Here is a 26,004-nt window from a genome sequence, read left to right on the forward strand (position 1 = left end):
GCAGGCAGATCACTTGAGGCCAGGAGTTCGAAACCATCTTTACTAAAAATACAAAAATTAGCTGGGCATGGTGGTGTGCAACTGTAGTCCCAGCTACTCGGGAGGCTGAAGCATGAGAATCACTTGAACCCAGGAGGTGGAGGATGCAGTGAGCCGAGATCGTGCTACTGCACTCCAGCCTGGGCGACAGAGTGAGGCTCTACCTCAAAAAAAAAAAAAAAAAAAGAAAAGAAAAGAAAAGAAAAAAACCCCAAAAAACCCAAAATAACCCCCAAAATGTAGTATCTTATAATGAACTGGATTATCATAGCTACAGATGAATTCGCAAGATTTGAGACATGGCATCCTTGGCATATAAGTATGACCTAACAAAGAGTATGGCTACCATAAAAATCAATGAAAGCACCCCATAACTAAAATATCAGTTTGTGAACTTGAAAAGGAAAATAAAATGGGTTGAACATGCTCTGCTTTTACAATCATCACTGCAAACTCCCAAAATAGAATGGATAAGGTAATTTCTTTCCTTCCATCCATTCATGCAATGTTGAGTGAATGTCTTTTTCCAAAGTACTGTTTTAGGAATGGGTGATTTAAAGATGAGCAAGAAACAGTCTATCAAGATGCTGACAGCCAGAGATAAAGATGGAAGTGCAAGTAAGTTAAACAACTTAGCCTAGGCTGCACAAATTAGGAGATGGCAGAGCTGGAATTTGAACCCAGGTGTAAACCTGTCTTCTTCCCTCTTCATGTGAGTTCCCAGAGGTACATTTTTATTTACTTTCAGTTTCTTTGTTTTCGGAAGTAAAATATGGGCAATGAGAACTGTAAACAGTCAATTTTTTAAGACACCTTTTTATTTGGATAATAACTTTGCATATTTTAAGAAAAATATGCTTACAAGCATAAAAAATTCACCTACTCACTTTCCACTGCAATTGGAGTCCTATTACACCCAGGACTTAGTTTGTTACTGTGTGCCTGGCATATGCTCACAGAAAAGGAAGATAATTTTTTTTTTTTTTTAAATAGAGTCTCACTCTGTCACCCAGGCTGGAGTACAGTGGTGCGATCTCAGTTCACTGCAACCTCTACCTCCTGGGCTCAAGCGATTCTCCAGCCTCAGCCTCCCGAGTAGCTGGGACTACAGGTGCACGCCATCAAAGCCCGGCTAATTTTAGTTTTTTTGTAGAGACGGGGTTTCGCCATGTTGCCCATGCTGGTTTTAAACTCCTGAGCTCAAAGCGATCCTCCCAGCTTGGCTTCCCAAAGTGCTGGGATTACAGGCGTGAGCCACCACACATGGCCCAAGAAAACAAACTTCATTAAAGTTTCAGGATTAATAATGAGCAATGGACACTCGGCCAGAACACATTGGAAAATGAACTTTCATGAATTGCTGAATTTATTCAGCACACATTTATTGCATACTTTCTGCATTCATGTTATTATGCTAGATGTTGTGGAACAGGAAGAAATGGGTAAGTCCCAGCCCCTGCTTTTAGGAAGCCTACACTCAAAAAAAGTAAAAAATAAAAAATAAAGACAGAAGAAAACACTCAAGTGACAAGAATGCCAGAAAAAAGGCAAAACAAGTGGGAGTTCAGCAGCAGCAGAAGTCACCACTGGCCAAAATTTCTGAGGAGGAGTTTCAGGGAGGAGAAAATAGCAAACTGGCCCTTGAGGAATGGACAGACTTGGACACACAGAAATGGTGGTGGAGGTGAGGGATGGGAGGACAGTGGTCATTCCAGACACCAAGAGGTCTGACAGCCCACCGATCACTTCCTCAAGGGCAGGGTTATATGACTGCTCTGGTTCACTGTTGCATCTCCAAGGCCTGGCATTGCACATGACGTGTAAGCAGGCACCCCATGCACACTGGCTAAAAGTTAAACACAAAGGAAGTGAAATTCAGGGCACGATTGGGTGACTGACCAGTGGTGCAGTCTGGTAAGACCACAGAGTGAGGTCCAGCAGAGAAAGAGTCTAGCTGGCCCTGGGAAACAGATAAGGAAGGAGGAATAGGGATGCCAGGATTCAGGCTATAGCCTTGGAGGACCACATGCCTCAAGTTGATGGCTATAGAGAAGAGAGAGAAAAGCGAAAAGGAGACACAGCATGAATGAGGGCTAAGGCATGACTCCAGATTAAATAATGGAAAAGAGAAAATAAGAAACAATCACATGCTACAAGGGCCAAGTTAGGATGCACACGGAAAACAATGCTAAGAATAGAACTTTACCCGCTTAGCCTTTATACATGTTGAGTATACTTACGAAATGCCTGGGACCAGAAGTGTTTTGGATTTCAGATACTTTTGAATTTTGCAATGTTTGCATTATACATACTTACAGATCCAGCATATTTACCCGAAAATCCAAAATCTGAAATGCCCCAATGAGGGTCTCCTACAAGCTTCACATCAGAGCTCAAAAAGTTTCAGATTTAGGAGCATTTCAGATTTCAGATTAGGGAACTCAATCTGTATTTACCAATTTGACCAAAGATTCTGGATCTTTTACAACAAAATAAAGTGACTCTGAATTTTCTTTTTGTACAGAAAAAGGGGTATAATCTTGAATTTGTATCTTCCTATCTTTTGTACCTATATGAAAACAGTCCTGAACTCTCCTGCTCGGTCCTCACCTTTCCTCTACCCAAGTAAAACTATAAACTAAGCCACACATTGATGTCGGTCCTGCCGCCCCAGGATCTCTCCAGCAATGCAAACCTCAAATCACTTGCTGCTCTCCAGAAGGTCAAGGAAAAACACATTATACTGGAATGCATTAGTCAGTTCCTCAGTTACATAAGCTCAACGAAGATGTGTTTATCAGGCCTGCATATCTGCAGATATTCCAGGTAGCTGTCCTAGATATAAAAATTAAGTGAACCAACTGCAAAACAATTTAATCCATTTAATTGGCAGGACGCCATCGCTGATAGTGGGGTGACCTCAGGAACAGGGGAGGGGCAGGACAGGGTGAAGGATAAAAAAGCCTGACCATAGAAAAAGAAACGCTCAGAACAGCTTTCACTACGGCAGCAAGCAATACAGAGAAACCCCATTTAGCAACAGGCAGAGTGAGGTTGGGAGGGTTTCCATTTCAGAGGTCAGTTCTGGGCTGCCATGATGAAAGGGGTGTACAGAGAGTCATCTGATGTTAGAAATTGGTTCCTTCACGCATAAAATGGGTGCCTGTGACTCTTCTCTGGGACAAGGTACTATGGCATGTGGCAAAGATTCCTCAAAATCCTGTCCCAGGTCTTAAAACAGTAAATGATTCTTCTCACCTGGGGAAAATGAAGGGTAGGTCCCAGTGACCCGCTCAGCCACTTCCCCAAAGCTCTGTAATTGTGCGTATTTATTCTCCTAGTACTTTTTTTCCTTTTTTTGTGAGATGGATCTCACTCTGTTGCCCAGGCTGGAGTGCAGTGGCGTGATCTTGGCTCACTGCAACCTCCGCCTCCTGGGTTCAAGAGATTCTCCTGCCTCGGCCTCCCGAGTAGCTGGGATTATGGGCACACGGCACCATGCCTGGCTAATTTTTTTGTATTTTTAGTAGAGACGGTGTTTCACCATGTGGCCAAGCTGGTCTCGAACTTCTGACCTCAGGCGATCTGCCCTCCTCGACCTCCCAAAATGCTGGGATTACAGGCATAAGCCACCACGCCCAGCCCCAGTTTGTGCTTTCTACCTTCACATTAGTTCTTTGTCCCCCTGAACACTTTAATTAAATGTCTCAGCATAGTTTTTAAGAAGTAATTTTTCCTCTTCTGAAATGTTCTAATTGTGGCCGTTGTCAGTTTCTTAAAGAGACGTTCCATGAAGATGAAACATAGAATTTAAATAAAACTCAAGTTAGCTTTGAGTTGTGTTTCTCCAGCTGGTTCTGTTAGAACGATTTCTCATTTGTTTTCTCTGAGAAAACTCTACTAAAAAGAGATTTGGGTTTAGAAAGAAAGACATACATTACACACCCATAAGACCGCCTACAAAGAAAAGAGCTACAATCTGAATTTCTGAGTCCTGGTTTTGGTTTTCTGTAATTCACTCCCGAAGAATTATCTAACTGCAGATTCGCTTATTCCTTGTTCACTCACGCTACCAGGGAGAATTCAGAGTGCTGTAAGGACGGGTGTGCAGGGACTGGAGGAAAAGGCTGTGCTATTGGCTGAAAGGAAAACAGGTCACAAGTAACCAGCTAATCCTAAAAACTATAGGGAGGAAGCTGTCTTTAATGTGGAGATAGTGGTGCGTATTAGAAAAAAAGAGGATTTCTAATTTGTCTGTCTTGCTCTACTGTTTTGTGGCAACTGAGCAAATCAAGATTAAATTAGCTGTCATTAAGACTACACCATGTTTAATAAAGTTAAAATTGAGAGAACATCTTCATAAAATAAAATTCTAAGCTTAACTCATTAATGGCACTTAATGAACCAAAACTGGATAAATCCCTTTGGAGAGTCAACACATAAACAAAGCTATTAATTAGGTCACAGTTGTTTCCCAACAAGCCTTTTGTTTGATTTACTTACAGTAAACAAAACCATATCCATCCGTCTTTGTGGAGAAGTATTCACCAATGCAACAAAATGTAATTATTACACCTTAGGCACGTGCAATTCCATGACTGCATGATGACAATAGTGTTGGTTATGTCCTTCATTAACATCTGTCACTTCCCCAGCCACTCCCTGAGCCTGCCCTCTGGAGCATTGAGCTTTGCAGCTGATTCACTTGTCTCTATGTTTTCACAGCTTTCAGAATAACAGAACAGAACACATGTTTTCTGGAAAGATATCTCTCAAACAAGCAAGGGGGGAAAAAAAAACCACCTCCAAAATCAAAGATCTGAGAAAGAACGGTATTTATGGTGTTCCCCTGAATTGAAAGGTGGCTGATGATCAGAAGCTCTAGAATATGGGAGAAGCTTTCAGCTAGGGGTCAAGGGAACATAGAAGCCAGTTCCCAATCTCAAGCTACAGAATGCATGTCTCCTGGGTTCCCTGAGGCTGAATCCTGCCATTGCCTGTTAAGAAAAATTGGAAAATAGTTCTCACGAAGAATTCAGAGCTTATAATAAGACTCCTTACTTAAATTTACACCTCCTAGTAGGACTTCCTGTGATGTCACTGATGACCTCATGGCCAGGAAGCCCTAAATGGAAGATCTCCTAATATCACTGGAGAGATCGCCATAGATGGAGATACTAATGGAGTTGGGAGTGAGAAGGAAAGTTCCATGCCGAAATGTAAGGTCATCTCAACAGTTACATCCTCCAAGGCAATGCTCGCCTCTCCCTTCTCCAAATTTATTTCTTCCAGGTTTCATCCAGATAGTCAGGTCCCAAACAGAGAAACCAGGACTGACTCCCCCTGTCTTCCCTCAAATCTCACATTCAATCCAGCACAGTCCAGTTACTTTACTTTGCTATTTACTCCAAATCCATCCATTGCACCATCTTCACTGCTCACACCATAGTCTAAGCCGCCATTGTGCATGGTGTAGAGAGGGCAAGACCACAACAGTGAATGCTGCGTTTGATGAACTGAAGGACAATAACTAAAGCACTGTGGCTTTTACTACAAAGGAAAGAGAGAGAACAGAGTGAGGAAAGGCTAAAAGGTAGGGAGGGGCCAACTGTAAATTGCTTTGTAGAACCATGTTGAGAGTTTAGATAAAGACATTAATCCAGAGAGAAAAAAATTAAGGCTCTCAAAAGCTACCTGGAGGGATTGGTATATAAAGCAATAAACTAATGGGCACATTTCAATAATGGTAACAGCGCTAAAAGATCAAGGGGATGCTTGTGAACTAGACATTTATGTGGTCTGATGCTGATTGATCAGATTTAGGAGTGACCAACAGATTTGTCTGCCAAGTTCTGTCCTTGCTTGCTGTCTCCCTAACTAATCAGACCTTCTAAGTTGACAGCACTTCCAAGCATTAGATAATAAAAGGAGTAGCTATCACCAATGCTGTAACAGCAAATCCCAACAAGAAGTCTATATGACACATTTAGGCTACAGGCGCCCACCACCACGTCCAGTTAATTTTTGTATTATTAGGAGAGACAGGGTTTTACCATGTTGGCCAGGCTGGTCTCAAACTCCTGACCTCAAGTGATCTGCCCAACTTGGCCTCCAAAAGTGCTGAGATTACAGGTGTGAGCCACTGTGCCTGGCCTTGCTTCCTAAAATTATCACTGTTTTCCTTCATTTTCTAGGCCCTCCAATTCCTATGTAACAAATTTCCTGTTAAATCCTTTCTGTTGGATTCATTTGTTTTTCTGGCTAGGCCCTCTATGAAAATAATTTGTGATAGATCTTCTCATCTCTTCCCCTGTGACACACATCTTGTGAATGTCCCAACAGCTGAGAAGTTCTGCAACCTTACCCAATGAGCCCCTTGCAGTATATAAAAACCTAAGTCTGTCATTAAGGGGATCAAGCATGCTGAAACAACTGTGACAGTGACGATGACTGTGATCTTCTATTTGATACTACTCTGTAGTACGACAGTTAGCATCACAAGCTGAATCTTAGATTTGGAATATTTACATGGTAAACTTTTAACATATGATTTTTGCATATGAGTATATGCAAAGAGATACATTGGATATATTGTTAGTGGCACTGAGGGTGTAGTTAAGCATATGAATTACTGTTGGGAATGAGAGCCAAAATTAACAGAAAATTAACTTACTAGGGGTTTCGTTTTACAAGGAAGGAACAAACTGAAAAAGTGAACATAATTGGAAGCAACTGGAATTCCGCAGGTGAAGGACTCACCATTATTCTGTCGCTGTCAATAATGGTGTTCAATCTGTGTGCAATGGTTAGCACGGTGCAGTGGGCAAATTTCTCCCGGATTTTCTTTTGTATTAACTCATCAGTTCTGCAATCAAAGAAGTTAAATTTAATTCCGTAAAGATGGGAAAAGTAGACTTAAGACTTAAAAAGCTCTACTACACAATAGAGTATTTTTTTTTAAAAAAAGATCACATATATTCAATGTTTTAAAAAGCATGTTAAAATGTTCTAGGACAATCTTATTCTATAAAAAATCTATATAGTAATTTACTAATTTTCATAAAACAATGAAAAATATCTTCCCCCTAAATTGCTTAAAACTGATTATTGGGAGTGGATTTTAGGAATCTAGCTCTCCTGGAATACTGAATAACATCACTGACACTGGAAAACACGTTTGGGTTTCTTCCTCTGTTTTTTCAGAATGAATGTTATCCATGTTAAAATGTTATCTCTGGGGCAAACAGTGTACTTAGAAACATTTCTCAGAATCATTCCGTGTTTCCCATTTACACACTTAAAATGCAGACTCAAGGTTACATGGACTTCAGCTTTATACCTTGGATCCACATTTGCCGTTGCTTCATCAATAATCAATATCTGATTTTTCCTGAGAATTGCCCTGGCAAGGCATACCAGTTGTCTTTGTCCGACACTAAAATTGGATCCTGATTCTGCTAATTCAGTATCCATTTTACCAGGAAGATCTTCAATGGTTTCTTTAAGTTGTACCTGTAGATGTACAAAGAAGAATGACTGCTATCATTCAAGCTGCTATGGAAGTAGCCAAGCCTCATAGACATCAGAACCTTCAGGTCCCTTCTCTTGAAAGATATAACTTAAGTGGACACGCACATGAGGCTGAGAGTTACCTTTAGTTAATGTTCAATGAGAAAGATGGTAGAGTCAACACAAAACTGAAATATTCTGACTTAAGAGAACAAACAATGGAACCCAAGACGCTCCTTTATCACCATCAGCGAGCACAGTCTGTTCATGCAGGGCCATGTGTTAACACTGCCTGGGCCAATTTCATTAAGAAAAACCTAGCATGATCAATAAAATGATTCTGTAGGTAAAATACAGAAAGATAAAAAAAATCCCTTCTTAACTTTTAGTTAAAACATTACAGAAATTTAGAGACAAAAAGAGTGATGGTTGCCAAGGGCTGGAGGATTAACTGTAAATGGACACAAGGAAATTTCTTTGGGTAACAGAGACATTTTAAAACTGGATTCCTGCAATGACTGCCCAACTCTATAAATTTACCAAAATGACTGAATCACTTCTAAGGGGAGCATTTTCTGCTATGTCAATTAGACCTCGACAGAGTTGGTGGAAAAAAAAATCATATCAGTGTCCCCCAGCACCTGAACTCCCTTACCAAAAACCAACATGACAGCCACCAAGAACCCCTCTTCCAGGGAAGGAGGGAAGTTTCTCAAAAAATGAAGCTTATGCTCCCAATGTAGAGTCTGAAGAAAAGGTGAAAGGATCTTTCTGGTTGAGTCAAGTTTCCCAAAGTACATCTTGGAGAGGAGTGAGTATAACTCGAGGGAAAATGTAAAAAGAAAATTACTGCCGGAAGTATGGTCCTCCAAAGATACCATCTTACAGGCACTTTACCATTTTGGAAGGTTTTTTAATCAACTGGGAAAGTTAAAAAAATACAAATGCAAACAATGGAAAACTGTGCCTCATTTGTTAGGAAATCAGGAGCTTATTCTTGGGCTGGTCCTTTCCCAAGTTTAAGCCCCGATTGCCAAAGCAGGTCGGTGCATTTTCTTCAGTCTAATAAATGTTTTGCAGTGAATGAAAACTCACGAAAAACAGCACACAATAACATCTTGCCCTAGACGATGGGGATAGATGATGTTGATATTAATATATCTTTATAAAATTATAGCTATAAGATGATCTGATACTACATTGGGTGGTGGTTCAGTTCACTGATGTGTTTTGGAGAAATTTTATAGAACAAGAGCCAAACTCAGGTGACATTTGAGAGCTATAGAGGAACGAAGAGTCAATACACCTCCAATTAAGAGATCAGCAAGCAGATAGATGAGTGGTGGCCAATAAGCAGGTGTATGGAACTACAATGCCCAACAACAAAAAGCCAAGAGTAAACGGGCAACACTGTCATGTACCTTAAATATGGAAGCACACTTCTGTGAATGTGATCTTGAGTTGTACTCATGATGGAAGTCCAACTCCAAGAAACAGGAATTTTGAGTTAAGATTAAATATGGTATTGATATTTGGCATTACCAAGAAAAGTTGGAAATTAAACAAAATCCGAAGTGTAAGATTTGGCTCGTGGTGCAAAATGTTGCCCTGAAAATTATAGGATGGAATATGTCAGCTTAGTCAAGCCCTCTCCATTACAAGGAAGAGGACTTACTGAGTAGTCTTTTTATGAAACATATTCAGAGACCTATACCCCACGTGACGGAACTGATCAAAAGTAGATGTTGGCGAAGTTTTTATTAGCTTTTCCTTCTGAGTTGATTTTGATAATACTGGTAAGTGCAAAAAGGTCTTTCCTAAGACTGGCAGCCAGACTTTGAAGAAATAATCTCACACTTGCCCTTGATTAAGGTGCCATCCCATCATTCTTGTGGGTTTTGACTTTCCTTGAGGTTATCCACACTGACTTGATGAAGAACAGGGTTGTGAGGTGAAGAACAATGAACACATTTCCCAGAAAACAGTGTCCTCTGAGTCTCTGCCATCATGATTGAATCAGGGATGGTTATGAGAATGATATGAATGTGTGGCTGAGTGCCGTGGCTCATGCCTGTAATCCCAGCACTTTGGGAGGCTGGGGCAGGCAGATCACCTGAGGTTAGGAGTTTGAGACCAGCCTGGCCAACACGGTGAAACCCCATATCAATTAATAATACAAAAAAATTTAGCTGGGCATGGTGGTGGGCACTTGTAATCCCATTAGGAGGCTGAGGCAGGAGAATCGCTTGAACTTGGGAGGTGGAGGTTGCAGTGAGCCAAGATCGCGCCACTGCACTCTAGCCTGAGCAACAGAGTGAGATTCTGTCTCAATTTAAAAAAATGATATGAATGTGAAGGCCCTCTGTAGTGTTATCATACATTCAAGTTATGGTTAAGTATCAGCACTGAGAAAAAGACAACGGAGGCAGTGGAACACAGTGACTAAGAGTGGCAACTGGGGAAATTGAAAATATATTAGACAATAGTATTACATTACTCTTCAATTTCTTCAGTGAGGTAAATAACTGTATTATGTTATATAGTTGAACATTCTTGTTCTTAGGAGGTACATATACATATTTAAGGATGAACTGCAACTTCATGGAAATGCTACCACTTACTTTCAAGGGATACAAGAAAGGAAGCAAATGTAGCAAAATACTGTATGAACAAATGGTGAACCTTGGAGAAGGGTATATGTATGTTCATAATACTGTTCATTTGACTGTTCCATGATCTGGACATTTTAAAATAAAAAATGGAGCCTTGAAGACACACAGCATGGGTGTGAGTCCTGCCTGGCTCTGCCAACTGGGCAAGTTCCTGAACTTTCTCTATCTTACCTTTCTAATTAACTTGTAAATAAGACCATACTAAGATTCTTATGAAGATGCTTATCTCCTAACACTGTTGGAGCATAAAATGAGTCACTCTGTGTAGCATTTACAATAGTGCTTGGTACCAAATAAGAGATCAATAGATAGTATCTATTCTTTTTTCTTTGTTTGTTTATTTTGCTCCTTCCTGGACAATGAAATACTGCCTTTTTTTTTTTTTTTTTTTTGAGGTGGAGTCTTGCTCTGTCACCCAGGTTGGAGTGCAGTGGTGCGATCTCAGCTCACTGCAATCTCTGCCTCCCGGGTTCAAGCAATTCTCCTGCCTCAGCCTCCTGAGTAGCTGGGACTATAGGTGCCCGCCACCACGCCCAGCTAACTTTTTTTGGATTAAGAGATGTGGTTTCAACATGTTGGCCAGGCTGGTCTGGAACTCCTGAACTCGTGATCCACCCACCTCGGCCTCCCAAAGTGTTGGGATTACAGGTGTGAGCCACCGCGCCCGGCCGCCTATTTTTAATAATGCAGTCAATTAATTCCTTTCATGCACTGCTCTAGTTTTCTTCATTGCATTTACCAGTACCTAAGATGATATTACATAAGTATTTTCTTATTTTCTATCTTCCATACAAGAATGTGTGCTCTAAGAAAATGGGGACTTTCTCTCTCTTGATGACTGCTATCGCTCCGGAGTCTACAATGCCTGTGTAAAAACCTCCCCACACATACCTGTTGTAAATGTAAAACCTCCCCACACATACCTGTTGTAAATGTAAAAACCTCCCCACACATATCTGTTGTAAATGTAAAAACCTCCCCACACATATCTGTTGTAAATGTAAAAACCTCCCCACACATATCTGTTGTAAATGTAAAAACCTCCCCACACATACCTGTTGTAAATGTAAAAACCTCCCCACACATACCTGTTGTAAATGTAAAAACCTCCCCACACATACCTGTTGTAAATGTAAAAACCTCCCCACACATACCTGTTGTAAATGTAAAAACCTCCCCACACATACCTGTTGAATGTATGAAGCCACAAGGACACCTCATTTTGTGAGATCTCTATTCTTATAAATTACAAAATAAATCCACATAGAAATAGACTTTGCATACAATTTTCTTACTAAATGTTATTGTAAAAGAAACATAGTCCTTATAAAATTAATTGGCTCCAAGATATCATAATATTATAGTTTAAAATACAGAAAATCTAATGTTTTCTACATTTAATAAAGGTTATAATTTCAGGAAAACAAGATCAAATCATAATATTTGAAACTATATATCTCAAAGACAGTCTATCAGATTATTTTGAAGCTTGGAAAAAATAGGAAAGTATAGGAAAAGTGCAAATAATGAACTGAACTTTCTAAGACAGACCATTTCTATCATCACAAATATTTTCAAAGCCTCAAGGAGATTCACGTGGATGTCAGATTCTGTACCAGGTTTTTTTGAACTTTCTGACTTTTCATAAAGGAAGTCTCTGATGCCAGAGGCTGAAATGTGATAAACAGCAACTCAACAGATGGGAACAAGCTTTAACGAGAACACAGCTAAGTGTGAATGAAGTGAGTGGAAGCCCATTCTGGGCAATACATGGCCGGGGAAAAATGGAGGTGCAAGGTGTGGGGAAAGGAAGGCCCAGAGGACGTGGATACTGCTCATGTGCAGATTTCTGCCTTATGGGGTCCCAAATATAAGACATCCTTGTATTCTAACAGTGATTCTATCAATGTTGAACATGATTAGACGATTTCTCCACTATTCCAACATGATATAACCTCATCTTAATTGTAGATCCCGGTACTAAAGTCATTTTTTAATTAACAGAAATAACATGCTGCTGATTCATTTTCTTAGTCGTACCACTGTGATCTTTTGACTTTTTTCTCTAAACGACTTCCATCTTTAGTCATTACTTATGCTATATTTATAGAGTTGCTGTTACTTAGGGGCCAAAACTGGCACTAATTCTAGTAAACTTTCTTCCATTTACAGCTGACTATTTTTCAGTATTTACGATAACTTTCAGCATTAGAAAAAAAGAACACATTACAACACTGCACTCCAGCCTGAGTGATAGAGCAAGACTCTGTCTAAAAAAACAAATAAAAATAGGCCAGGTGCATTGGTTCACGCCTGTAATCCCAGCACTTTGGGAGGGTGAAGCAGGTGGATCACAAGGTCAGGAGTTTGAGACCAGCTTGGCCAACATGGTGAAACCCCGTCTCTACTAAAAATACAAAAAAATTAGCCGGCATGGTGGTGGGTGCCTGTAATCCCAGCTACTCGGGAGGCTGAGGCAGGAGGATCACTTGGACTCGGGAGGCGGAGTTTGCAGTAAGCCGAGACTGCGCCATTGCACTCCAGCCTGGGTGACAGAGCGAGACTCTGTCTCAAATAAATAAATAAATACATACATACATACATATATACATACAGCCAAGATGACACAACCACATTCATAGGACTGTCTCCTTCCGGATGCCAGACCTTCTTTTGCATGTCTGGTATTACCCTTGCCAAGGGAGAATGGGGAAGAAATAAAAATCTCCAAAGAAATAAAAGGCATCTTTCCTCTTTATGTAAAGTTGTTAGAGAGGAAAAAACTTACAGTGCTGTCCTAATCTCGAGCCAACCCTATGAGTTTGGGTTCCCATTTCCAGTTTGGCCTCATTTATAAACCAAGTGACTGTGTTTTTTGTCTGCTTTAAAGGGAGTTTCCAAATGATACCGGGTTTCCTACTAAAGAGCAGGATGAGTTATCCAGTTCTGAACTGGATATCAATGAAAGATGAAAACCATGGAGACAGCAGAGAGACAGAATGTGACACAGAAATCCAGAGAAACTTGAATGGCATCAGAGTCGTGGTGCTGAATCCCTTGTGTGACATCTCTCGAGATAAACACACACACATAACTTCATGTTTACCATCACCAGGAAGTGAGCTTCAGAATTCTCTACGAGAAGACCCTCAGACTCCATGGACCCCAGGGAAGATCCCTGACCTATCAGAATGACCCCAGCCTCCATCAACTGGTAGTCATGAAACTTGCTGTGAAAAACTCACAATGCTTCATCTATGAGGAGTGCTCAGCCTTTCCCCCAACCATCCAGAAGGTAAAGAGAATACAAGCACCCAGAGGAAATTTGGAAAATTCAGAAAAACCAAAGAGAAAAGAAAACACTCTCCTCCAGTCTTTGTCTCATTACCCCCAAGCAAGCAGTGCAAATGCTCTGGTGTCTTTCTCAGGTCAGGTTTCGGAATATATGAATGATGAAAAACAGCTGGAATCACACCGGAAATACAATGTGGTACCCTAATTTTTAGAAACTCTTCCAAATCACTCATAGAGACACCTACAATGCCATAAAGAAGTAATTCCCAGAGAAAAGACAACGATGGGATAATTTTTCACTTCTGAGGGGGACCTACCACATCTTCCACCTCATCATTTCTAGAATTCTTGAAAGACTACTAAATTTTATTTTAATTTTGGCTATAACAAATGTAATAAGTATGAGTTACAGCCATGTTCCGCGATGGTTTTTGATAGGATCATCTCCCAATTAACATTTCTTCACTGTTCATAGAGAAATGTGTTTCTAAAAAGTAATTTTACTCTCTGAGAATCTGTGACAAGAAATCTCAAGCTCTGAAACAAATAGAAAAATACTTTATGAGTAATTCTTGCTCTTTTAGGGTATGTCACAATTTCACTAATAAACTTGTCCTGAGAATTTAGGGGCAGGAGATTGCCTTATCTTTCTTTACGTTGGACAGTTAACTGTACCCACCTCTTCTCTCCTAGAATTTCACTGTACAGAGATTCACAAATTTAAATGAAATCAGAGGTCAATTGCTTATCGAGTATCAGGAGGTGAAGTAACCAACCTAATTTAGAAAAAGAAAATCCCCACAGTTGCTGGAAAGCAGGGTGGATGTGTAAGGACTCGGCAATGGCATGCCTTCAGAAACAAGAATTACTGGCAGGAAACTGTCAGGTCTCCAAGTCTACTTGCTCACAGTCAAAACCCATCTATAAATTAAAGATTTCAGAGCTATCCCTGGAAGGGCAACAATGACAAATGCACCAACTCAAAACAACAACAATAACAATGGAGAGAAATTAATCTCTGTCACTCAGGCTGGAGTGCAGTGGTGCAATCATGGCTCACTGAAGCCTCAACCTCCAGGGCTCACAAGATCCTCCCACCTCAACTCCCTGAGTAGCTGGGACTACAGGTGCATGCCACCACATCTGGCTAATTCTTTTTTTTTTTTATTTCTAGTAGAGACAAAGTCCACTATGTTGTCCAGGCTCCACACTTCTTTGAAATGAAGAGATCAAACATGTTAATACATACTTATTAAAAGCTTACTTTTTAAAAAAACTTTTAATATTTATTTATTTTGAGATGGAGTTTCACTCTTATTGCCCAGGCTGGAGTGCAGTGGTGCAATGTCAGCTTACCACAACCTCCGCCTCCCAGGTTCAAGCAATTCTCCTGCCTGAGCCTCCCGAGTAGCTGAGACTACAGGTGTGCGCCACCACATCCGGTTAATTTTTGTATTTTTAGTAGAGACAGGGTTTCACCATGTTGGCCAGGCTGGTCTAGAACTCCTGACCTCATGATCCACCCACCTCGGCCTCCCAAATTGCTGGGATTACAGGCATGAACCACCATGCCTGGCCAATTTTTATTTATTTTTATTTATTTATTTATTTTGAGACAGAGTCTTGCTCTGTCGCCCAGACTGGAGTGCAGTGGCACAATCTCGGCTCACTGCAACCTTGGCCTCCTGGGTTCAAGCAATTCTCTTGTCTCATCCTCCTGAGTAGCTGGGAGTACAGGCGCATGCCACCATGGTCAGCTAATTTCTGTATTTTTAGTAGAAGTGGGGTTTCACCATGTTGGTCAGGCTGGTCTGAAACTTCTGACCTCCGGTGATCCACCCACGTCAGACTTCCAAAGTGCTGGGATTACAGGCGTGAACCACTGCACCCAACCTTAAATGTTTACTTTTTAAAAGCAAAAGACTGAACTAGGTCCTGTGAGGGATTACCAGTTTTATGATATGGTTTCTGCCATCAAGTAGACTGGCACAAATTTGCAGAACTAGGCTGAACAGCCGGGCGCTGTGGCTCAAGCCTGTAATCCCAGCACTTTGGGAGGCTGAGGCGGGTGGATCACAAGGTCAGGAGATCGAGACCATCCTGGCTAACATGGTGAAACCCCGTCTTTACTAAAAATACAAAAAACTAGCCGGGCGTGGTGGCAGGCGCCTGTAGTCCCAGCTACTCGGAGGCTGAGGCAGGAGAATGGCGTAAACCCGGGAGGCGGAGCTTGCAGTGAGCCGAGATCACGCCACTGCACTCCAGTCTGGGCGACACAGCAAGACTCCGTCTCAAAAAAAAAAAAAAAAAAAAAAAAAAAAAAAAAAAAAAAAAAAGAACTAGGCTGAACATAGAAAATCAGTGTTAAAATATACAAACCAACAGCACCTTAATAGTCAAAGTCCTTTTCATGCAAGGGTGAGAAAATTTCAAGAAGTGGCCCAACAGGAACCACATAAATAACAGAAAATCCTCTAGAAATCAACATATTAGTATAAAAACTTAGCAAAGGTTGCAGGGTTCTGTTACTTGCATTAAAATTACATGTTTGCCAATAAATATTATCCCATTCCAACTGTATAATTTACCTTTATAAACACTTTCTTATAAAACTTCAAAGCATTTCATAAATATGATCTCATTTATCTCTTAGTTAATGAAAAACAACTATGAGACGTCTTCCCTTACTAGAAATTCCCTAAGAATACAGCACTAAAATAAATGGTGCAGAGTAACTTAGTTACTAACAGGATCTCAACTCATAAATACAACTTCTAGTTTAACTCATTGCTAAAGACAAATAAAACAACACCAAACTGTTTTGGACTATAGGAAGAAAATTAAAATGAGAACAAGTGAAATTTTATTTTTGGTTTTCATCATCATCAGTATACACATTTTAGCATATCCACATCCTCAATGATCTCCTGGGTGGTGAACAAAGTTAGTTAAACCACTAAGCTCCCCTTAATTTCCTGCAATGCTGTAAAGGTACATATACACATACTGATGTTAAAAAATTAGAGATAATTACATTTTATCAATTACCTCTTGTAAGGCATTCCACAGTTCCTCATCCGTGTGCTCATTGAAGGGATCCAGGTTTTTCCTCATTGTTCCAGTGAACAAAACAGGTTCCTAAGTGCTCAAAACAGTCAAGGTCATTACCACAGACTCTTTTCATTTTATTCCAATGCTAACATCAACAATAGAATTAAGATACCAAAAAATAAAATTCATGGTAATCATTAATTACAGCATTACAAATGCCTGTTTACAAAAAAAAGTCTATTAATTTTCCACTGTACAAAGCATGCTCCAAAATACCTTCCAGACCACTGAACACTAACAAAACTGTTGCAATGTGCTATCTTAGAAGAAAACGAAAAAGACAGGCCTGATGTTTAAAACTGCTTTCCTGGTAATATTAGCTTAACACGAAATATAAGGATATAATTACTTGAGGGTCTACATCAAGAGAGCTATGGAAATTAACTATCAATCATGTAATACTGGAAAATACCAACAGCATGATTAGAGTTTGTGCTTCAAAGCCAAATTATTAAGTATTTTCTAATTTGCACTAAAGAATAAATTAGGATATTTTCTCCATTGGCAAAACAGTTTTCCAGGATTAAGAATCTCTCGCTGGGCACAGTGGTTCATGCGTGTAATCTTAGTATTTTGGGAGGTCGAGGCGGGTGAATCACCTGAGGTCAGGAGTTCGAGACCAGCCCGACCAACATGGTGAAACCTTGTCTCTACTAAAAATACAAAAATTAGCCAGGCGTGGTGGCACATGCCTGTAGTCCCAGCTACTTGGGAGGCTGAGGCAGGAGAATCGCTTGAACCTGGGAGGTGGAGGGTGCAGTGAGCCAAGATTGTGCCATTGCACTCCAGCTGGGCAACAAGAGCAAAACTCCATCTCAAAAAAATAAATAAATAAAAATAAACCTCTCCAGTGTCAGAATGGGACATCTTTTTTTTTTTTGGTCAAAGGAGATCTAAACGATCGGGGCCAGAGGCACCTCTATTTATGAAGGGATTGCCTCTGATTTTGCATCACTGAATCCCCACATTATCTCATCTGTGCATCACGGTTACCTGGGTCACAGAACCACCTTATTAACTACAAGAGCAGGGAAACCTGACAACCAATGTGAAGGAGGTCGTAATAAAATTACATCAATTTAAATAGTTGTTCCTATTCATCTACTTCAGGAAGAGCCCACAATTAAATTGCTCTTGGAATATCGGTCTCTTCCTGGATTTTAAGAGAGACTCTTGAACAGAAGCTTAGGTAGGCTGTGCAAAAGTTTTCTTCTGGCAGCTGGGTGGGGTGGCGCGCACCTGTAGTCCCAGCTACTTGGGAGGCTGAGGCAGGAGAATCACTTGGACCTGGGAGGCAGAGGTTGCAGTGAGCCGAGATTGCGTCACTGCACTCCAGCCTGGGCCACAGAGCAAATCTCCATCTTAAGAAAAAAAAAAAAGTTTTCCTCTGGAAGGTTCTAATAAGCTAGGCCATAAGGATATAGGAGCCCCATCAGCTGCTTTCAAGGATGGGGGCAGAACAAGCGGATGCACAGATGTGGAAACAACAGAAGGTGAGACTCTTCCACAGGTACTGGAGAAATGCTCAAGGGAACCACTGGCCTCAAATCTCACCTGGCTTTGGGGCAGGACTGTTCCTCCTCACTTCCCAAAAGCCTGATAAGAGAGATGAAGGAGGTAGACTTCTTTTTTCACCAGCCATAAAGAAAAATGATACCCAGGGAGGCTCTCATTCCTTTCCCTACAGTCTCTGTTTTAAGGCTGGTGAGGAAGAAATGGATGTAGAAGGCAGACAGAGTGTCACCAAAAACATAAGTCCTCAGCAAAATGCAAAAATGGAAACGACGGTAAAATGGGCACTTTGTGTGTGTACAAAGCTGATAAAGTGGCCAATATCCTTCCAAAAGCACTGAAAAGTCACTGGTCACATGATGCTTCCAAATTACCAAATGGAACTGAAAAATTCCAAGAGTCATATGTAAGGCCTGTCTTAAAAGTACCCAACTGAAGACCAAAACCTGAACAACCATCTAAACAGTGGTGAGAATTTCTTGTGAGGGGAATAACCATCATTTTGGTTATTTCAGATTAAAAGATAAAAACTTGACTTACTCTCTGTAATTATCAACTCTAAGATTCCAACTAACTAGGTAATTTCTCCTCCTTTCGTTGTTTAAATGAAGTATTCAGAAACAATGTGGCCAGGAGAGGTGTGGCTGCAACTCCTTCCTCTCTCTCTTCGATGCTCCTCCTTCTCCCCACAAGGCCCTAAACTGAGGGCATGATTCCGTTCAGTGGACAAGACCCAGAGACTCTTTGAGGACATGTGTTTGAGGAGATAAGGGGGCTAAGGGGGGAATGGGTTAAGAAATGGGCTTTCAGCCCATTTAGAGCTGTAAGATGCAGCTCTTTGCTTATATTAAACAAGTCTATTACCTTGTCTATGACAGCCTATGTTACCTGAACATTTTTTCCTTCAGGTTCCTCTCCTAGAGAAAAATCACACCCATTACCAGGCCTAGGGTTTGACTGAGTGTCCGCCTAGGTCTTCACAGTATGTTCTAGAGAGATGATACCTAAGCTAATTTAGGAACAAATTTCTTTGCATTTAAAGACTGATTATTCTGCCTCTGTTGAGTGATGGAAGGGCTCATGGTATTAGCACGTTTCGGAATAGCGGTTTTGGTGGCTCAAAAGCACAGGCATGCGAGCGTACAATTCAAGTCCAATCATCCTCTCTTCCATAATCCAGGGCCCCTTGCCTGTCACCTTCCTTACTTTCTTCCTTTAGGAGGGAAACCCCTTTAAATGGATGAATCCCTCAACAGACCAGGGGAAGGATTAAAGCATGATTCTTCACAGGACCCTGAGTTGCTCAATTCGAGCCATCAATGTCTGCAGCTGCTTTAGGCTGAGCTCTAAACCTTGACCTCGGATACTCTGCAGGACCTATGGAAGCTCTGCTAATGATCACCAACCATCATTTTTGTCTTTTTTTTTTTGGTTAAAAAAGCCAAAATTTAAGTTTAAGCATTTCCCACTGCCATAGAGGTTCCTGCTTAAATCCATACTATCAATTTAAAGGAAAATATTAAGCAATTATTTATGTTTAGTTAGCAGCATTACACAGAAGAAAATAGTTTAGTATATAAGAATATTTTTCTTTGTTATGACATGCCAAATATGTTTTTCATAATGAGTAAAATTTCAATCAAAACTTGTTGAATGAGAAGGATTTAATAAAACATTGACTGAACCTATATTTTTCTTTAAAGCCAGCAGGTAATTTGTTAACAATGTCTGTTTTAATATGCCAATGTGTTTTATACATGGTGTTCATTTTGGTTTCTAATTCTGCTTTCATCCACTTGCCAAATAAGAAACAATTATATTATCTTCAAAAGGTAATAAAAGTGCTCATAGTAGTCACATACTGCAAGAGCAGATAAGAGTCAAATTAATTATCATTTCTGATAGATATTATTATTTAAAGTACCCTCCTCCATGTAATGAAGTTAGTAAACTAATCTTATAAATAAGTGTTGTAAAAATGTTTGCAGGCAGAACATTTCAGAGTAGAGATTTATGGTAGACATACAATCTTCATGTAAAATATAAAAGATTTATTAGCCTAAGTACATATTTTTTGATGGTATATATTTTAAAATGTCATTTAATACGAGTTTTATTTTAACCTCCATAGTTAGCAAAACCAATGCTCTGTTCAATGTATTATTTTAAATGAAGCACTAGATCAAACCTGTTTTTTTTTTTTTCTTTTTTATTTTTGAGATGGAGTCTCACTCTGTCACCCAGGCTAGAGTGCAGTGGCACGATCTCAGCTCACTGCAACCTCCGACTCCCAGGTTCAAGCAATTCTCCTGCCTCAGCCTCCCAAGTAGCTGGGATTACAGGCACGTGCCACCATGCCCAGCTAATTTTTGTATTTTTAGTAAAGGCGGGGTTTCACCACGTTGTTCAGGCTGGACTTGAACTCCTGACCTTGTGATCTGCCTGCCTCGGCCTCCCAAACTGCTGGGATTACAGGTGTGAGCCACTGTGCCCAGCCCAAACCTGTTTTTCATTAGGGTTTAAAGGTCATACTTTAAAAAAATCTTTGTGCCAACCTGAGTAGTAATTTTGTCCTCATTACTCACATAAGACAAGTTGATATTAAACACATGATCAGGCCGGGTGTAGTGGCTCATGCCTATAATCCCAGCACTTTGGGAGGCCGAGGTGAAAATAGATTTAGAAACTTAGAAACCTTTAGAAACTTAGAGACCTATAGACTTTAAAAACTTAGAAACCTTTAGACTTTTAGACTTAGAAACTTAGAAGCTTAGAAAAGCCACACCAGGTGGCTATCTAAAAGCACCCACCCAATGACCAGGTGGCCATCTAAAGCACTCGCCCGATGTCCATATGGCTATCTAAAACACCCACCCAAATTCCTGGAATTCAAACAGAAGAACAAGTCCGGGAAATACCCCGCGCGGGTTCAAACCAGGTTCAAACCAACCAATTAGAGTAAGACATCTTGCTCAGGCCATAACCTGCTCCAATCATCTTGCGCCTCAAGCTTTGTGAATTTTTGTAGTTTTTGTCTTTATAAACTGTCTGTAACAAGCATTCGGGGTCCTGTGGCCAACTTCGGACATAGGACCCTAGCGCGCTAGCAATAAATCTCTCCACTGTGACTTCCGTGTCGAGTGGTCTCTCGCGACAACCCCTGCCCAGGAAGGAATCTAAAAACTAGGTTCCTACAGAGGCAAGTGGTTCACTGGTGGTCAGGAGTTCAAGACCAGCCTGGCCAACATGGTGAAATCCCGTCTCTACTAAAAATACAAAAATTAGCCAGGCAGGGTGGGGCACGCCTGTAATTCCAGCTACTTGGGAGGCTGAGACAGGAGAATCACTTGAACTCAGGAGGCTGAGGTTGCAGTGAGCCAAATAGCGCCACTGCACTGCAGCCTGGGCGACAGAGCAAGACTCTGTCTCAAAACAACAGCTGCAAAAAAACCCTACCATGTGACCTAAAAATGACCACTCTGAATCAAAGCATTTAGTGCAGTAAATTGATAATCCCTCAGCAGGACTGCAAGACTGAAAACTACAGTCTTCCTAGAGCTTTCGTATAAACTTCTGGAAGACAAGCCTCTCATTATCTCAAAAAGAAACTCTATCCACCAACCTTCAGACACTTAAAACGACCTGGGACCAAGGCAAAAATCGCATAGGGAGTTACAAACCAGCAGGACAAAGCACAATACTTTACCCTAATCTTGTCCCAAACCAGGAAACTTCCCTCTCTTAAAATATACACTGCACAGTAGCTAGCCACCACTGCTGCTGCCTGGTGTCCTCAGAGCTATGTGTGCATTTCAAATCCTGAAGACCTTGATTAAGGGCAGCTCATCTCCCTGTGCCAAGAATGAGGGAAATCACCTGAAGTCACTTTAAATCTTGGTTTCCCTTCTTTTTTTAAAAAAAAAACCCTGTAGCCTCTGAATGAACTGATCATCATCCATTTTCAGAAGAAAAGAACATTGTTCGCCAACAAAGGAAAAAGAATTTAAGTCGTGTAAAGTCTTCTTTACATACAAAAAGGTCACCAGCTCCAGGGAGCAGTTCCATGGCCTTAATGAAGACTTCAGTGTGCAGAAACAAAAGACCGACTGCATTAGGCCAGAATCCAATTGTATTTCTTTACTAGTAACTGCATACCTACCTCTTTTCCCTTTGAGTTTTGTTCTCAAAAAGAACTTTAGGGGGAAAAAAAAAAAAAAGGAAAGAAAATCAGGTAATAAAAAGGAAGTCTTAAAGAGACACACTCTGGTTAACCTTTTCAACCTACTGAAGAAAATTCAGGGAGTAGAAATACCAAGAGAGCAGAAGTCTGAGCAGTGGGCTGCTTTAAAAGTACCTAGCTTTTGCTCTGATAGAAAAACAAAAAAGTCCAACAAATATGAAAAATGAATCTGTTTAATACTAACAAAGATTATAGCTGTTGATGTACGCCAACCCTTAGGGTGCTATCATAAATGTTGAATTTGCATGAAGTTACTCTTTAGTTGAAAACATTTATTTGTGTCCATAGGATTGGAGGGCTCTAGGAGTAAACAATCCATCCAAAAAAAAGTTTTGAAATCCATTTTTCCAGATCCTTCAGTTAAGCAAACTCTTGTCTGAGTTATAGTATCACCTTGGTGCTCTCTTTGGGAAGGGCAATTAACTACCTTGTGTCCTGAACACAAAGGAAGCATCCATTTCAGCTAACTATTCTGTTTAGGGTAATTATTTAGGAATTACTTTCACTGTTTGCTGCTTCCTGAAATTTTAAATACAAATTGAGGGGTACTTTCTTAAGAATTCAGTATTTTATTTATTTATTTTTTATTTTTTTGAGACAGAGTCTCCCTCTGTCACCCGCCAGGCTGGAGTGCAGTGGTGCAACCTCGGCTCACGGCAACCTCTGCTTCCCAGGTTCAAGCAATTCTCCTGCCTCAGCCTCCCAAGTAGCTGGGACTACAGGCGTGCACCACCACGCCCAGCTAATTTTTGTATTTTTAGTAGAGACAGGGTTTCACCATGTTGGCTATCATGCTGTCGATCTCTTGACCTCGTGATCCACCCGCCTTGGCCTCCCAAAGTGGTGGGATTACAGGCGTGAGCCACCACACCCAGCGCAGTATTTGTTTCTTAAAGTGACTCCAGGACTGGCCCCCGACTGTGTATGTCATCATTTCTGTTCTTTCCCAGGTCCTTGCTGCTTACTCCTAACCACGAATTTGAGTTGCTCATGGTGTGGTCAAGAGTGACAGAGGACCCTGAGCCATAAATGAAAGGGATAAGCCAGGAAGGGAGAGAACACAGAAACTCGTGCTCCACACAACCCGGGAAGCCACGCAGGCCAGACTCGCCTAAACATGGCCATTCAAAGAAACAGCACTTGGTTCTGCTTTTCCTGTGTTTGCTCCGAACTTCCTAGATTCCCTACATCAGGGTGTGGTGACACAAGCCATTTGGCTTTCCACTTATTTTTTAGGATGAGGGGCGTATGCTTTCTGCACTGCAGACCAGTAACCTTCATGTACCCTCAAGTCTCCAGCCTTCTCCACCCTCTGCAGCCAGTGAGGCCTTGGAAGACAAAGGACTCTGAGCTCCCACAAGGTAAGGCTTAGAGGATCTTCTAATGCTCATTAGCCCATGACACATAAGTCAATACACTCTGTTTCCAAAATGATTTTCTTTTAGTGCTTAGCGTCACTTAAGGTTTTGGAAAAAATAAAAATAAAAATAAATGACAAACAATTTAGTCTTTCAAAATGGCCTAACTGTCCAAATGACACAAAGAAAAGATATCTTTTGACTTTGCTGCATATTTGCTCTCTTTGGTTATGGTTTCTGGGAACCTTTTTTAAGTTGGGTAGACAGAAAAACAATGAGCACTTTGGGAGGCTGAGGCAGGCAGATCACAAGGTCAGGAGATCAAGACCATCCTGGTCAACATGGTGAAACTCCGTCTCTACTAAAAATACAAAGATGAGCTGGGTGTGGTGGCACGCACCTGTAATCCCAGCTACTCGGGAGGCAGAGGCAGGAGAATCGCTTGAACCCAGGAGGCAGAGATTGCAGTGAGCTGACATGGCGCCACTGCAGTCCAGCCTGGCAACACAGTGAGACTCTGTCTCAAAAAAAAAAAAAAAAGAAAGAAAGAAAGAAAGAAAAGAAAAAGAATGAGTAAAATGTTTGATGAGAAATCATGCTGTCCAACAAACATTTACTGAAAAAAAATTGAGTTGGATAATTCTGAGTTCTGATTCTACTACTTATTAACTATTCATCTCCAAATAAGTTATGAATCTCCCCGAGCCTCAGTTTCCTTCCTGGAGAATGGAGCTAACTTGATACACCCCACAGGGCCGCAGTGACAATCACTATGTCATGAGTCTCCTTGCATGGTGCTGCCAGGCAGCAGGAGCCTGGCCAAGCAGGGCAGGACAGTGAGGTGTGCTGTTCTTCAAATGGCAGGTGCAACCAATGGATCATGAAATCACTTTTGTGGCTCGTGATCATCATTATGTCTTTTATATGAACCAGAATAGAATGGATATAATAGAAAATATCAGGGCGTAGAAGCATGGAGTAATATTGTGTTGTGAGACTTTTGTTTCTGTGCATGTGTGTGCACCTGCACAAGCCCACACTAAATCATGCTGCAAAGCAGAGTTCCAAACAGGGATTGCGCCGGCCAACATGGGTTTAAAGTCCCTAGGAGAGGGTTCAGGAACTCAGGATCTGGCATATGGGATTTGCCGTAAATTCCATTTGAATCCTGGCTCTGCTGTTTACTTTTAGTTAAGTGGGTTAAGCTCTCTGTGCCTGTTTGAAAATATGTCAAATGAAGATGACACAGAATTGCTGTGAGGATGAAGTGGGAGATGGTAAGGAAAGAAGCTAACCATGTTACGGATTCCGCAAATGTCAGGAATTCTCACTACCTGTGTAACTTGTCTGCACGCAACTATCACTAAAGCACTGGATCTAAGAGGGACAAGCCCCTGTTCTCACGCAGGGCTGAGAACCAGTGTCAGTTGCCTGCTCAGGAAATGCAAAGCATTAGTGGGGTACTGACAGTGGTCAGGAATGCCACTAAGACCGGGGTGGGGGAAAGCCAGAAAACAAAGCAATCCTCACCTTTTGTTCCTTGTGAAAAAAACATTAGATTTCTCTCTTAGGTTTTTATTGTGCATTTTTTGTTTGTTTGTTGCTGCTTCACTATTTAAATTTACATAAACAATTTGGTTAAAGGAATTCACCAAGGATCACAAAAATAGAAACAGAAGTTAATGAGCCAAGTCCTTCTAGAATAGTGAGTAGCAATAATACCCTAAAGGCCTCTACCCCAATCCTTAATTAGAAATAGTTACTATTTATTGAGCATTCCTCAGAACCCAGAGTAGGACCACAAACATGTTCTCATCCAGTAAAGTCTTCACAGCAAATCTGTGAGTTAGTAATTACTAGGCTTGGTTTAAGGATGAGGAAACTGAAGCTTGGAGGCTATGTGACTTCATTGAGGTCACACTTGTATCAGGCAGTGCTGGAATAAAAATGTGGGTCGCGTTAACGCTTAGAAGATGCTCTGAAAGATTCTATCCCAGGTAGTGTGCTGAATGATTTCCTGGGTCATATTAAGCATTGCACAGTCGCTCTAGACTATGTTACTTTTTTTCAACCAACATTGAGCCTTGGAGACAAAGCCATACAAAGTTAAAAAAGAAAGCTTCTATGTTTACAATGCTTGGAGATCAGGATCTACATGGATACAAAGCTTAGCAGTGTTTTGTAAGCATGCTTTCTGGACTACATACATAGAGTATTTGCTCAAAAGTAGGGTGGAAACTTATGGAACTGAACCAAAACCTGGTGATGT

At 40.9% G+C, this 26,004-nt stretch overlaps 1 protein-coding gene across 2 annotated transcripts in view; it reads right to left on the minus strand.

The window, feature by feature from the left end:
- ABCC4 (ATP binding cassette subfamily C member 4 (PEL blood group)) overlaps positions 1-26,004 on the minus strand; it is a 292,733-nt gene that overhangs the window by 18,665 nt on the left and 248,064 nt on the right. For both annotated transcript variants that reach the window (XM_007960695.3, XM_073014436.1), the window contains 3 exons: positions 16,563-16,652; positions 7,379-7,551; positions 6,799-6,904 (listed from right to left, as the gene is read on the minus strand). In XM_007960695.3, the coding sequence (XP_007958886.3) occupies positions 6,799-6,904; positions 7,379-7,551; positions 16,563-16,652 (369 nt within the window). The remainder of the gene's footprint in view (positions 1-6,798; positions 6,905-7,378; positions 7,552-16,562; positions 16,653-26,004) is intronic.

This window comes from Chlorocebus sabaeus, chromosome 3 (assembly GCF_047675955.1).
Source record: "Chlorocebus sabaeus isolate Y175 chromosome 3, mChlSab1.0.hap1, whole genome shotgun sequence".
NCBI lineage: Eukaryota > Metazoa > Chordata > Mammalia > Primates > Cercopithecidae > Chlorocebus > Chlorocebus sabaeus.